A 14,229-nucleotide genomic window follows, 5' to 3' on the forward strand; every position below is an offset into this window, starting at 1 on the left:
TCCAGTTACATAAGTCAACACATTTCCTATGGTTTAAGCCACTTTGAGTTTGGATTTTGGCTTCTTGCAGCTGAAAGCACTTTGATACATTCATAAACAATTTCACAAGTCAAAGACTGAGGTCTGGTTAAAATAAAACAACAACAACAACAAAAGGTGACTATTGTTTCTGGACTTCTAATACCATGTGGTAAAAAAGATAGCAACTATGCTTTTTTTAAAAAAACCTATGGTAAATGTGAGGGAGGCTATACTAGTGGAAAGCCTGCATGCTCTTACATAAAGAAGCCAGGGGTACAAGACTCTAGCCCTTCCATCCAGCGGCAGGCATACTGCGGAAGAAGAATGGTCAGCACATTCACATATGCAGCCTGTTGGAGGAAACGTGTGAAAAGCACGTTTAAATCTGAAAAGAAGAAATACAGTTATTGTAAAAAAAAGTCTTTGTGTTCAAAGAGTTCTACAGGGTGCACTGTGAACAAATAGGAAAGGAAAAACAGACCAAGTCCCTGCTCTCATGAAACTTATCAAAAAAACCAAAAAAAAAAAAAAAATTCAGTTCAGGACTTCCCTGGTTGCACAGTGGTTAAGAATCCGCCTGCCAATGCAGGGTCCATGGGTTCGAGCCCTGGTCTGGGAAGATCCCACATGCTGCAGAGCAACTAAGCCCGTGCACCACAACTACAGAGCCTGCGCTCTAGAGCCTGTGAGCCACAACTATGGAAGCCCGTGTGTCTATTGCCTGTGCTCTGCAACAAGAGAAGCCACCACAATGAGAAGCCCGTGCACTGCAACAAAGAGCAGCCCCTGCTCACCACAACTAGAGAAAGCCTGCGTGCAGCAATGAAGACCCAACGCAGCCAAAAAAAAAAAATCCCACCAGGCTTTAAAAAAAAAAAATTCAGTTGCCCCTTGAACAAGGGTTTTAAGTGCATGGGTCCACTTACACCCGGATTTTTTTGTTAAATACAGGGACTTCCCTGGTGGTCCAGTGGTAAAGAATCCGCCTTACAATGCAGGGGATGTGGGTTTGATCCCTGGTCGGGGAACTAAGATCATACATGCCGTAGGGCAACTAAGCCCATGAGCCACAACTACTGAGCCCACACCTCAACTAGAGCCCACGTGCTGCAAACTACAGAGCCCACGCGCCCTGGAGCCTGTGCGCCACAGCTAGAGAAGAGGAAACCCGTGCAGCACAACAAAGAGCCAGTGCGCCACAATGATAGATCCTGCACGCCTCAACAAAGATCCCGGGTGCCGCAACTAAGACCCAGCCGCAGCCAAAAATAAATAAATAAATAATAAATCTTAAAAAAAGATACGTAGTGCAGTACTGCAAGATCATCTACTGTTGGCTGAATCTGCAGATGCAGAACCATAGATACCAAGGGCCCCCTGTCAAGTTACTCGCTGATTTTCAGCTGTGCGGTGGTCAGTGCCCCTACTTCCTAGTAACCCCTGCAGTGTTCAGGGGTCAACTGTACCTGTTTACTGAGTACGGTAAGTGATGAGGAATGAGAGGTAGAGAAGTGGGCAGTCAGATACGTTTAACTATGTTAGGTTTTCTGAACATGCCAGGGTTTGAGCTTCAGTATGAAGGGTTAGTAATCCTGGGAGGATGTGGAAAAATGGTGCATTATAGGAGGAGGAAAAGATAAGTATTTAGAAACAGGAGTGAAAATTTTAGTAACAGGTGTTGCTGAGATGACAGTAGGCAAGACTCTAGATGGTTCCACTGCCAGACTCATGACAGACAGCAGGGCAGGAGGAAAAAGCAAACATAATTGGGGATAGAGCCTGAATGTGGAATCCCTATTCCACTATGTCCTAGCTGTCTGATATTGGACAAGTTACTTAAACCTCCTAGTATCAGTTTCCTCATCTTATAAAATGGGGAAATACAGCAGGGGTAGGGTGAACACAAGGATGAAATGAGATGAGGCACGTGAACTGACCTGTAAAATTGGGAGGTGCCTAATCCAAAAGCAATTCAACCAAATTAGTGTCAGAACATTTATAAGGCTAACATACGTGAAACATGATATAACTATTACAACAGGTTTAAAAAAAAAAACTTTGTTTTTATGAACAGCCAACTGGAACCCACTTAAAAAAATCCTAAATTAAAAGAAAAACGATACCTAAGCAAACAGATTGTGATTAAGAGATTATAAATACGTTTATTGGTAGTATTACTGAATACTGAATGCAGAGAATAGAATACAAAGAAATGAGCACTTAAAAGGAAACACAAATCTTTAAAAAATGCAATATATTTACATACATGTTAACCAATTTTGCACATCTGTTTAGTTACAAACAAAAGCAAAGCTAATTCCAAAGCTTTTAATCTGAATATACTTTGAGTTCTAGTGCTCTCCATTCTAACAACCACGGTTTGCTGTATTTACACCAAGTATGATTAATTTTGTTTGTATCTAACCTAAAAGCAAGATGCTATGAGCTGATCCTGAGGCAGCCAGGTAAATCAGGAATTTTAGAACAGCTCTTTAAGACAGGATAAAGTCACATGAAAGAAAAATGCCTCAATCCTAGATATATAAATGCAAAAGAGAAAATATTAAGAAGCAAAAAGAATCACAGAAATACCAATTCTGCTTTAAATTATAATTTCTAATTCTAGCAACAATTCAATTAGCAGTAGCTTAGATGACTTATGTTCTAAAAAATAAAACCATTAGTTCTTTCACTATAATTTTCTGACTACACCCAATGAATAATTCTCAAGTCTTCATATCCTTTTTTAATAACCCAAGAATATGACTTAAACATAGCAGAAAAAAAAAAACATAGCAGAATCATTAACAAAAGAGGACTTCAAACTGCTAAAAGCTGCAATAAAGTTTGGGGGCCATATTTCAATTTACATAATATTAGCATTCATAAAGAGTTTACGACACCTAGTACAATAGTGTTCAACACTGTTAATTCAGAAATACACCATCCATTCTTGCCATCAGAGAACAACTGACATGGATGGGATTGTCACCACAATTCTAACAGGGCCTCTGAACAGGATTGCACATAAAATGAAAAAATTATGAACTACAATACAATTGTGACAACACAGCTAGCTTATAGAACTGAATTTTTCACCATAATAATAGGACTACAGAATTACAGTGACATTTAAACATCAGAATTATTTTCCTCTGCTAACTACTGAGTAGAGAAAGTTTTCTGACTGCATTTTTGATGAATAGAATAACTCTGAAATAAACACTAGGGGAAACTGACAAATGAACAAAATGAACTTCTCAAGTTCGTCACAGATATCAACAACAAGCAAAGTAGCTTAGAAAAAAATCAAAATTATCCTAAAAACAAATAAATATAAGATCAAATCAGTCATTTTTGAGGAAAATACAGCTCATTTTCCAAAGTTCTGTTTGGTATGTGACTAGACTTGAAAATATTAAAACAAACCAAACATTCCAAAAATACTGATTTGCTCTACAGGATTTGAAAAAAGCACTTCAAGTTTTAAGCTGAATGCTTCATTCTCCCCTAGCCCCCACCCCCGATATCCCCAGAGAAAGTAAATAAAAAGAGAAAAGCAGCTCTTGCAAAAATAAACAAAAACAAAACAAAACTACCAATCAAAACTAATCATATAAGACAACCTTCAAACACTTCACTTTAGTTGGTCTTATGTTAGGGTAAGGTTTCTGTAGCAAGGATTTCCTAGTCTCATCCTCTATCTCTCATTCTTTAGTCACTTCCATGTTTTTATCAAACAAGGCTATGCAGAGCCTTTCCTAAGAAGTCAGGCTGAGTTGGAGGTAGCTTTAAGGACAATATACGTGACTACAGTATGTAGTTAGTTCTTCTACAAGGATTACAATGTGTAAAACTGCAAAAAGAAAAAATGTACAGCCCTCACTGCCTTGCACCAAGAGAAAACTTTGAGAAACTGAGAACAAACAATGCAAGCCAGGACACTGGCATCTGCCTCCTCTCCCATGGGCTCTTCTAATGCACCAGTTCAGGCTGGTTTTCCACGAAGGGTAGCACCCCACTCACATAGTAGGCGATGCCAAGAGACAGCAGAGCAATGACAAAGATCAAGAGCAACACCCTCCAGAAGCCCAGATCCTCTACAAACTCCTGCCACGTGGTTCGGAAGCTGGACAGGACCCCCTCACCTTGCTGCAGGTTGGGATTGAGGAGGGAATGGCTTTCCATGGCACTGTGAGAGAAGCAAAGGGAAAAGAAAGGGCGTGAAACAACACATTTCAAAAACATAAAACCATAGGAACTGCATTGTTTAGAAAAGACCAACCTTAAAATACAATATTTACAAGAAGAAAACTGACTTAGATATATATATATTCTCACCCATTTGTGTACTGATTTATATACGTGCAGGTATCTGGACAATCTAACTTCAACTATAAACTGCTAAACAGTAATGATTATGTTTCTTGGCTTAGTATCTAGAAGAGTCAGTTAAAAATCCTTTTCTAAAAAAAACGTCCCAAGCAGAAGTCTTGAAGTAGGTCAAATGCGTTGTTTACACCAGGTACTAAAGCAAAACACATTTGGTTATTTGAAATTTAGAATTCAACACGATGATTCAAAATTTGAGAATTCATGTTAATGGAAATAAGCAAAGACGGGCAAATCTAAAAAACTGTTCTATAAAGTATGTGAATCTTAAAGTGAAAAGGGAATTTTTATTAATTTAGTTCAATAATCTGACCAATGAAGGAATTCCTTCTTTAAACTGTAATACTCTAGTAATGGATGCTTACTCTTCAGTCTGTTGTACACTTGGACTGGGCTAGCCATTAGGAATTCCTCTTAATAGGTTCCTCCTACTGGTTTTAGTTCTATCTTGTAGAATAACACAAAATATGTTTATTCCTCTTCTATATAAAGGCTGAGTCTAGTTGAAAATAAGGTAGCACAAATACCATAAAAACACTGATTCAGGTTTTCGTAACTATATAAGTGAGAAATATGACCACTACAAATACAGTATATCTGACATTGGTATTTGGATGGCTGCACAGTGATGAATTTGAAGCTCTAAGGGATTAGCACCCACAATTATGTCACAACGTGCAGGACCAACAACAGGGTATCATTTAGATTAAAGCCATGATGACCATAATCATAGGTATCAACTACCTACCGCTGTTATTATCCTTCCTAAACTCCTTCTCTTCATGTTCTTCCAACCACCTTGGGGCAGAACAATGGAAACAGCACAAAACAATGTCTTAAGAGTCTGGTTCATCATGCAAAATTGACAGTTGTTTTTTTTTTGGTAACCTACAACTTTATTTTACTTCTTGACACTGTCAAACAAAGGCACTTCAGCGTTTACTGGCATTTAGAGTCATCTCTATTCATGGGAAGGTGATTTCTTAATGGGCCAATCTGTTTGACATCCAAACTTTTTTTTTATATTTATCTTCTCAATAGGAGAAGAAATTTTCAATGGGAATCTACAACAACACAAAAATTTAAAGAAAACTCAAGCAAGTTCAAAAATAAGATTAGAACTTTAAGAAGTTCAGGAGAGGTTAATTTTGACTTACATGAAATTTATTGACTACGTCTGAGTCAACATGCTCTCATACTTAAAAGTGTTAGATATACAGGTATCCTCCATTTTTTGAAAGTCTGCTTTATGCCACCTCACTTTTTTTTTTTTTTTTTTTTTTTTTTTTTTTTTTTTTGCGGTACGTGGGCCTCTCTCTGCTGTGGCCTCTCCCGTTGCGGAGCACAGGCTCCGGACGCACAGGCTCAGCGGCCATGGCTCACGGGCCCAGCCGCTCCGCGGCACGTGGGATCCTCCCGGACCGGGACACGAACCCGCATCCCCTGCATCGGCAGGTGGGCTCTCAACCACTGCGCCACCAGGGAAGCCCCACCTCACTTTTAAGAAACATCTACACTACTACCAGTGTTTGCTAACTGAAAGTAATCCCAAGAGGATTTTTGCTTGTATACAAAAAAAGGCGAAAAGCAAACACAGTGTTCAATGTTTATTTTGCAGCAAGAGTGGCACCACCAAGCTCCTTCCCCAGGAACTACACTCAGCATCCAGCTGCAATATCTTTGAACTGTGTCTGTGAGCACCTGTGCTTTATCTCGATATATTGTGTGCATCCATTAGTAAGATGAGTCCTAAGGCAATTGCTTTATGCCATCTCAGCTTAAGGAAAGTTTTCCTAGGAACACTCTACTTTTGGATAGTGGCGGGTGGGGTAGGGACCTGTAAAATGAGAATCCAGTTGCACGTTCTCTAGGAGCCCATGAAGTTTTGCCAATCAGAACTGTCTATAGCAACCTGATCCAATGAAATGTTTTCTACTGTCTAGGAAATACCTGATTCTAGCATGATGGTCTGTGTGTGCATGTGTAATCTTTTTTGTACATGTGTCACCTACACTGTCTGTTATCCCATACCTATCCCATCCTTAGTAAAAAGGAACTAATTAAACTTAGGATATAAGGGGCTGTGGGGAAATGTTTTTCATCAACGTGACTGATAGGCCCTTAAGAAGTTATGCTATGTTTCAGGGAATCATAAGGGAACTGGAAAATACTAAATACATTCAAAATTTTGCTTTATCTCCTGTTCTAGAAAAGGCTAATCATTACACAGCTATGCCACAATGCCATGTACTAGCCAATCCCTTTAAGCTTTTCCCCCACTTTTTTTTATTTTTTAAAAAATATTTATTTGGTTGCACAGGGTCTTAGTTGTGGCAGGCCGGCTCCTTAGTTGTGGCTCGCAGGCTCCTTAGTTGCAGCTCACCAGCTCCATAGTTGCAGCACGTGGGCTCCTTAGTGTGGCATGCAAACTCTTAGTTGCAGCATGCATGTGGGATCTGGTTCCTTAACCAGGGATCAAACCCAGAACCCCTGCACTGGAAGCGTGGAGTCCTATCCACTGTGCCACCAGGGAAGTCCATCCCTCACTTTTTTTAAATTGATGTAATTCATATACTATAAAATTCATCTTTTTAAAGTATGTGATTCAGGGGCTTCCCTGGTGGTGCAGTGGTTAAGAATCTACTTGCCAATGCAGGGGACACAGGTTCCATCCCTGGTCTGGGAAGATTCCATATGCCGGGAGCAACTAAGCCCATGCGCCACAACTACTGAGCCTGTGCTCTAGAGCCCGCAAGCCACAACTTCTGAGCCCACATGTCACAACTACTGAGACTGCATGCTGCAACTACTGAAGCCCGTGTGCCTCGAGCCCATGCTCCGCAACAAGAGAAGCCACCGCGATGAGAAGCCCACGCGCCACAATGAAGAGCAGCCCCCGCTCGCTGCAACTAGAGAAAGCCTGCACACAGCAACGAAGACCCAACACAGCCAAAAATAAAAATAAGTAAAATTTAAAAAATTAAAGTACATGATTCAGTGGTTTTTAGTAATTCGCAAAGTTGTAGACCCATCTCCACCGTCTAATTGTAGAACACTTTGGTCGCCTCTATAACAAACTCTGTACCTTCAGCAGCCACTTCCCACTGCCCCTTCCCCTGCTCCTGGCAACCACGACTTTCTATTTGCTGATTATGGACACTTCATATAAATGGAATCATATGATATTTGGCCTTTTGTGTCTGGCTTCTCTCATGTAGCATGTTTGCAAAGCTCATCCGTGTTGTAGCACGTATCAGTATTACATTCCTTTTTATGGTGGAATAATGTCTCACTAGATGGATAGATGACCATTTGTTTATCCACTCATCATCGATGGACTTTTGGGTGGTTTCCACCTTTTGGTTATTATAAATAATGCTTCTATGAAATTCATGTACAAGTTTTTGTGTGGACATGTGTTTTCAATTTTCTTGGGTGTATACCTAAAAGTAGAATTGTTGGGTCGTATGGTAACTCTGTGTAACTTTTTGAGGAGCTGCCAGACTGTCTTCCACAGCAGCTATGCTATTTTACATTCCCACCAGCAATGTATGACGGTTCGAATTTTTTCACATCATTGCCAGTACTTGTTATTGTCCATCTTTTTGATTGTAGCCATCCAATTGGGTATGAAGTGGTATTTCACTGTGGTTTTGATCTGCATTTTCCCTAATAACCAATGATGCTGCTTTAAGCTTTTTAATTTAAGCTTCAACCACACCTTCCTACCATGACACTGAAGGGCAGGAGTAAGATAGGACAACTAGGTAGTACAAGTATTAATAATTCAAGTTTCAAAGGACAGGCTTTACGTAATGCCGTAAATAATGCAGGTTCTCATGCTGAAGTGCAACGGCAGGTACGTGAAAGAAGTAGGAATAAATACCTCATATTGCGTTGCTCAAAGGACTAATCACTTCTTAGTTAATAAGTAATCACAACTGAGGCAAAATAAAGTGTATTTCTAATAAAGAGATGACAAGAAATTGGCTATTAACAAAATATACCAAGCAAAGTCCTGAATATATACCAAGAAAATGCACATTCTCGGACATTTTTCACAGTAAAGGAGCTTAAAGTAGTTTCGAAAATAAATTTTAAGTTATTTTGCAAGAACATGATCTTTAACAAAAAACAGATAACTCAATGTTATTGAATTGCTTATAGCACCCTGACTGCCAATCCAGAGCACACAGGTGAAAGAAGGGCTTGCCAATGCACCTCTGGCTTCTTATTTTATGTCCTTGCCAGCCTTCAGTAATAACTCATAAGGAGCATGTTCTAGAAGTAAAACTGTTTAATTTCTTTGGACAATAATAAGTATTTGTAACAAACAAAATAATCCTAAACTTGAGAGTAGAATTAACAGTCCCCAACGAGTACACCAGGCAGTCCATGAAGAGGGAGGAAAGGAGTCACGGGCACAGAAGAATCAAATTAAGGGTGAACTATGAAAAACAGAGGATTTCATCTGGAACTCCCAGAAACAATGATCCCAACAGTCTAAGTGGACCATAGGCTCCTAATTCCAAGTCTTGGTCAATCTGCTACTGGGTCAATAGCTCATGAGGGCCCTAGTCCACTGAAAATTTTGGGAGGAGACTGTAAAGCTCATCATCCTTCCTCCCCTGTAATACCTGGAAAGCTTAAACTCCATGGTGGTCAACCAAATTACATGCTAGTACAACTAAGTGTGGCCTAGAGACTTTACCTGTTGAGCCCATGATGCCAGAGAAAAGATGACTGGTCACCTTTCCAGAGCTCCGTGAACTATGTTCTAAACTGCTTCTAGATGAGAAATGATGAGACGTTTGAGGTCCTGTCAGTCACTACATCTTAGCTTCAATTACTTACAGAAGCCCACGTTTCCATTGTTCCATCTCATGTAAAAGTCACTTTCACATCACTGAACTGTGTTAAGTCTTGTCTTACTCTCCTGTTTTACTTTTCCTCAGCACTTTAATTCCCTACCTTTGAAAGGTAGCTTTTTGGTCTTTTCTAATACTGTCCAAGTTCTTGTCCTGACTTATCTTTCTCCTCCTTTTTCGAAATTCCATTCTTTTTGTGATCTGTACTTAAATTCTCAGACTCCTGTTTCCCTCCCTCTTATTCAGCTCTTCTCACTTGTACTACCAATATAGCAGGCTGCCCTGCCCAGTGGCTAACAGAACATTCTGTGCATGTGGGCACACAGTACTTTCCGTTAATAGCTTTTAAATTGTAATCTGGAGCCAGAAGGACTAATATAAGTTCAAAGAAAGTATCAAAGCACTTTACTTGAAAGCAAATAAATATAAAGCTGACAAAAAGTTGTCATAAAAGATTCACTTAAAGTGACTTGTCCCTTAAAAAAATGATATCTTAAGTACCTTTCACTCTCAGCTGTCTGCATAGTCTCCAGTTTTGAGTGAGTTCCTCTGTTAAATCCTTTTACCTCCTGTTCTTCCAAAGATTCCAGCAATCGGATGACATCTTTATTCACTCCCCTGCGCTTTGCCAGAACTAGGGGTGTAGCACCTTGATGATTGCTAAAAAGTTCATAAAAATAAAGAGGTTATATTATACTGTTGGTAGCCATTTGTGTTGATCTCACTGAGGAGGGCATGGGCCCCATTAACTCAAAATTAAAACACAGAGCAGAACCAGCGGTTGAGTTGGAACCTGAATTTTGAGTTAACCTTTTTTTTTTTTCCTTTTAGGGAAAAAGGAAAAATATATATATACAGGCAAGAGTAGATAAGTGAGAATAAATAAAAGAAAAGGAGGGCATCTTCTTAGAAATTAATTGGAAAATTCTAGATTCATCCTTATCTGACATTTATATATTTCATGAGAAGGGTGTATACACACACACACATATATATATATATATATATATATATATATATATATATTTTTTTTTTTTTTTTGCGGTACGTGGGCCTCTCACTGTTGTGGCCTCTCCTGTTGCGGAGCACAGGCTCCAGACGCGCAGGCTCAGCGGCCATGGCTCACGGGCCTAGCCGCTCCGCGGCATGTGGGCTCTTCCCAGACCGGGGCACGAACCCGTGTCCCCTGCATTGGCAGGCGGACTCTCAACCACTGTGCCACCAGGGAAGCCCAAGGGTGTATGTATGTGTATATATATATATATATATATATATATATATATATAAATTAAGAATTAAACAAACAACAAAAAAAACACCCACGCTCAAAAGCAATCAAATAAGCTGCTTTGGTTCACCTAGCTATTTAACAACAGGAGAGAGCCCAAGTAACACTGAATCCTATAGTTAATTCCCACCACATCCTGTTCTGTAGCAGCCGAACCATTTACTGTCTTATTCAGATTTAGGGACATTATAGCACCAATAAATTAGGGCAACATGAAACTGTAGCTTAAAGGTCAAGGTCACTTTTTAAAGTGGCCTGATAACAAGGAATCACTAAAACAAACCAAAAAAACCACTACTTCTTCAAATTGTTCAGTATCAAAAGGACTGTGAGCGCCCCAGAGAGATTATGAAGCTAGCATGGTAAATTATACGATAGAAGGCAAACAAGCTTTGGAATCAGGTGGAACTAGGTTCAAATTCCAGCTGTGTGACCTTTGTTAAGTCATTTAACCCATAATGCTTGTCTCAATTATTTCATCTATAAAATGAATACCTACTTTAAGAGTTATTCATTCTGAGGATTAAATGAGCTAAACACAGTATGTGCAGCACCCAGGTCGTAAGAGATTTTCAACAAATGTTAGTTCTTTTCTTCTTTTGCCCTTGTCTTACAATACACAATTAATTAGTAGCAGAACCTAGCCACTATTTTCATAGAAAAACATACACTGCTTCAGCATAAATCTAGAAGTCAGCCTCTTGTTCCCTCACTCATGGTCCTCAATACCCTTCTGAACTTGTCACTAGGCTCGATCAGTGAGGAAACAAAATCAACAGATTCCAAGATTAGATCATTGCTTGACAGACTAATGGGAAGAAGTGACAAGACTTCAAAAACCACAGAACTTACCAAATATCAATTTTGAGTCCATTGGAAACTAAGAATTGAATAGTATCCACATGGCCACAGAGATGAAGAGCTGTGTTTCCCTGATAGTCTGTGGCCAGGAGATCAGCACCAAATTTATGTAATAACTGGCAGATGTCTACATTCCCTCGGGCTGCTGCGAGGTGAAGGCCTGTTCTGCCCCTGCTGTCACGGATATTTGGGTCAAAGCCACTTTCCAAAAGCCTCTTGGAGTAGTTAAAGTCTCCATCAATACAGGCTTGTAGCAGGGGCACATTAGTCTGAGAAGAATCATTCACAAAAACGTAGGACATTGTTCAGATGTGGTGACGGAATGTTCCTGTAATGAAATATGAGGTGAGCAAGATTCAGAGAAGTCAACTAAATCAGGACAATGAAGTCATTTAGAAAAGCGCTATTTCTTTTCCTTCTTGGCCTCCTGCCTCTAATAAATTACCTCACTATCAATTATTATATTTTATTTTCCATTAAAGTGTCTCATTTTTTTCATATCTGTTGAATCAAAATTGCAATTAAATTACCATAAAGCCGTATTTCACTTTTCATCGTATAAAAAGACTGAGATTTTTTTTTTTGGCCACGCCACGTGGCACGTGGGTCTTAGTTCCCCAACCAGGGATCAAACCTGCATTCCCTGCATTGGAAGCGTGGAGTCTTAACCAGTGGACCGCCAGGGAAGTCCCTGGATTGAGCTTTTTAAAAGTGAAGCAAGATATAAGTGCTTAGATTTAAGTTTATTACATCGTCAGAAGACAAAGACAGCATGTTCCTTAAACTTCATAAAACTACCTATACATGCACATACACACACACAAATGCTACTACTGGTAGAGATTCTTATTTAAAACAAAGTAATTCTCTTTCATATATTTGCTTTTTATTGTATTTGAGATATTCTATATGGTAAAACAGAATTATCAGCTCAAAAGTTAACTAAATCAGCATGAAAAAAAACAATAACTTAATTCACACTCAATAAGGACCTGCTAAATGTTGTGTTTAGAGCATAAACTTCAAATTTTTCATAGAAAGAGAAAAGCTAAGGAAGGCAACAAACTAAATTTAAAAACTGGAAATATCATGAAATTAAGAATTCTGTCCTTTTTACAGTATTGATCCTATTCTGCTTTGTTCTGTGGTTATCTAAATATCTGATTTTGCCAAACTCCCACTGTCTGAAGATGGAGAGATGAGGAAAAACAGGTCTCTGTGGGAATGCAGAGGCAGGAAAAGGCAGCAATCCCAGCTGTGTCCATGCTAATACTTCACCCATCTGAGTAGCCTCGGTTCACCAGTAGGTACTTCCACACATCCTTCATTGATACTTCCCCGCCCTCAGCAATTCCTTGGTCTCTCAGTGCATGCGTGCGTGCGTGCGTGCATGCGTGTGTGGATGTGTCTCCACTCCACCTGCAATTGTCCCTTCCTTGGTTCATTTAAGAAAAAGTTAAAGCCTGACAAAAGAAACTTTACTAAGAAGTTAAAGAGAAAACAAACCAAAACAAGAAACACAGGGGCTTCCCTGGTGGCGCAGTGGTTGAGAGTCCGCCTGTCGATGCAGGGGATGCGGGTTCGTGCCCCGGTCCGGGAGGATCCCACATGCCGCGGAGCGGCTGAGCCCGTGAGCCCGTGAGCCATGGCCACTGGGCCTGCGCGTCCGGAGCCTGTGCTCAGCAAGCCTGTCCTCCGCAACAGGAGAGGCCACAGCAGTGAGAGGCCTGCGTACCGCAAAAAAAAAAAAAAAGAAAACACAAAGGCAGAGACCGATGTGTTTGTTAAGATGGCTCCCTTACTCTAAGGTTAAAAAAGCTTAGTCACAGATGAGCTTGGCTTATAATTTATCAGGCAAAGTCTTCCTGGAACACAGATGGAACTGGATGCTAGATCAATCTATTGTGCCTAACCTCCCGGGGGTTTAGGAAAGCCTGGCTCTGGAGTTCGGTGAGATTCTTGGCCCCTACTCCTTTTAGCCTGGTTTCCAGCAGAGCCGCTGTCCCTCTATTCCTGGGCCACCTTAAGCTCTGCTGCTGCCATGCGTGCAAGGGGGAAACATTAACACAGACTGAGAGCCTGTTCTGAGCCAGGCACTGCGTTAAGGGGTCTCAATGAATTTCATTTAATCTTCCTAACAAGTCCATAGTAAGATTTATTATACCTGAATTTTAGTAAGGAGCCATTGAAGGATTTTAAGTCAAGGAAATGGCATGGTCTTAGTAAATTAGTGTTTCAGAAAGATGACTTTCTGGCAATACAGAGAGGTTAGTTTGGAGGGGGTCAAGATTGGAGACAGGGAGATCAATCAGTATGTCATTGTAGAGATCCAGGCAAGAAATGATGATAGCCTGATCTAAGGCAGTGGCAGAGAGAAGGGGGCATACTGGAGAGGGATACACTGGTTAGAATGAACACAACTCAGTGACCTGTTGAATATAAAGGGTGAGAAGGAGCTGTTAAGGATAATTCTAAATAACGGGAAAATATGTTTATGATTAAGAATTACAGGGCTCAAGAGAAGACAAACCTCAGATTACGATACTATATAATGCTTTTTAAAGAAATTAACCCAATGGGAAGATGTTTCTCAAAAAAACAGTCAAGGGCTTCCCTGGTGGCGCAGTGGTTGAGAGTCTGCCTGCTGATGCAGGGGACGCGGGTTCGTGCCCCGGTCTGGGAGGATCCCACGTGCCGCGGAGCGGCTGGGCCCGTGAGCCATGGCCGCTGAGCCTGCGCGTCCGGAGCCTGTGCTCCGCAACGGGAGGGGCCACAATGGTGAGAGGCCCGCGTACCGCA

The 14,229-nt window shown here is 40.5% G+C and overlaps 1 protein-coding gene across 11 annotated transcripts in view; it reads right to left on the reverse strand.

Annotated features, from left to right (window-relative positions):
* Positions 1 to 2,194: 2,194 nt before the first annotated feature.
* The window catches only part of ANKRD46 (ankyrin repeat domain 46), a 36,938-nt gene continuing 24,903 nt past the window's right edge, over positions 2,195 to 14,229 (reverse strand). For all 11 annotated transcript variants that reach the window (XM_060115962.1, XM_060115952.1, XM_060115959.1 and 8 more), the window contains 3 exons: positions 11,422 to 11,758; positions 9,783 to 9,941; positions 2,195 to 4,213 (listed from right to left, as the gene is read on the reverse strand). In XM_060115962.1, the coding sequence (XP_059971945.1) occupies positions 3,997 to 4,213; positions 9,783 to 9,941; positions 11,422 to 11,732 (687 nt within the window). In that variant the 5' untranslated portion in view covers positions 11,733 to 11,758 and the 3' untranslated portion in view covers positions 2,195 to 3,996. The remainder of the gene's footprint in view (positions 4,214 to 9,782; positions 9,942 to 11,421; positions 11,759 to 14,229) is intronic.

This window comes from Mesoplodon densirostris, chromosome 13 (assembly GCF_025265405.1).
Source record: "Mesoplodon densirostris isolate mMesDen1 chromosome 13, mMesDen1 primary haplotype, whole genome shotgun sequence".
NCBI classification, from domain to species: domain Eukaryota; kingdom Metazoa; phylum Chordata; class Mammalia; order Artiodactyla; family Ziphiidae; genus Mesoplodon; species Mesoplodon densirostris.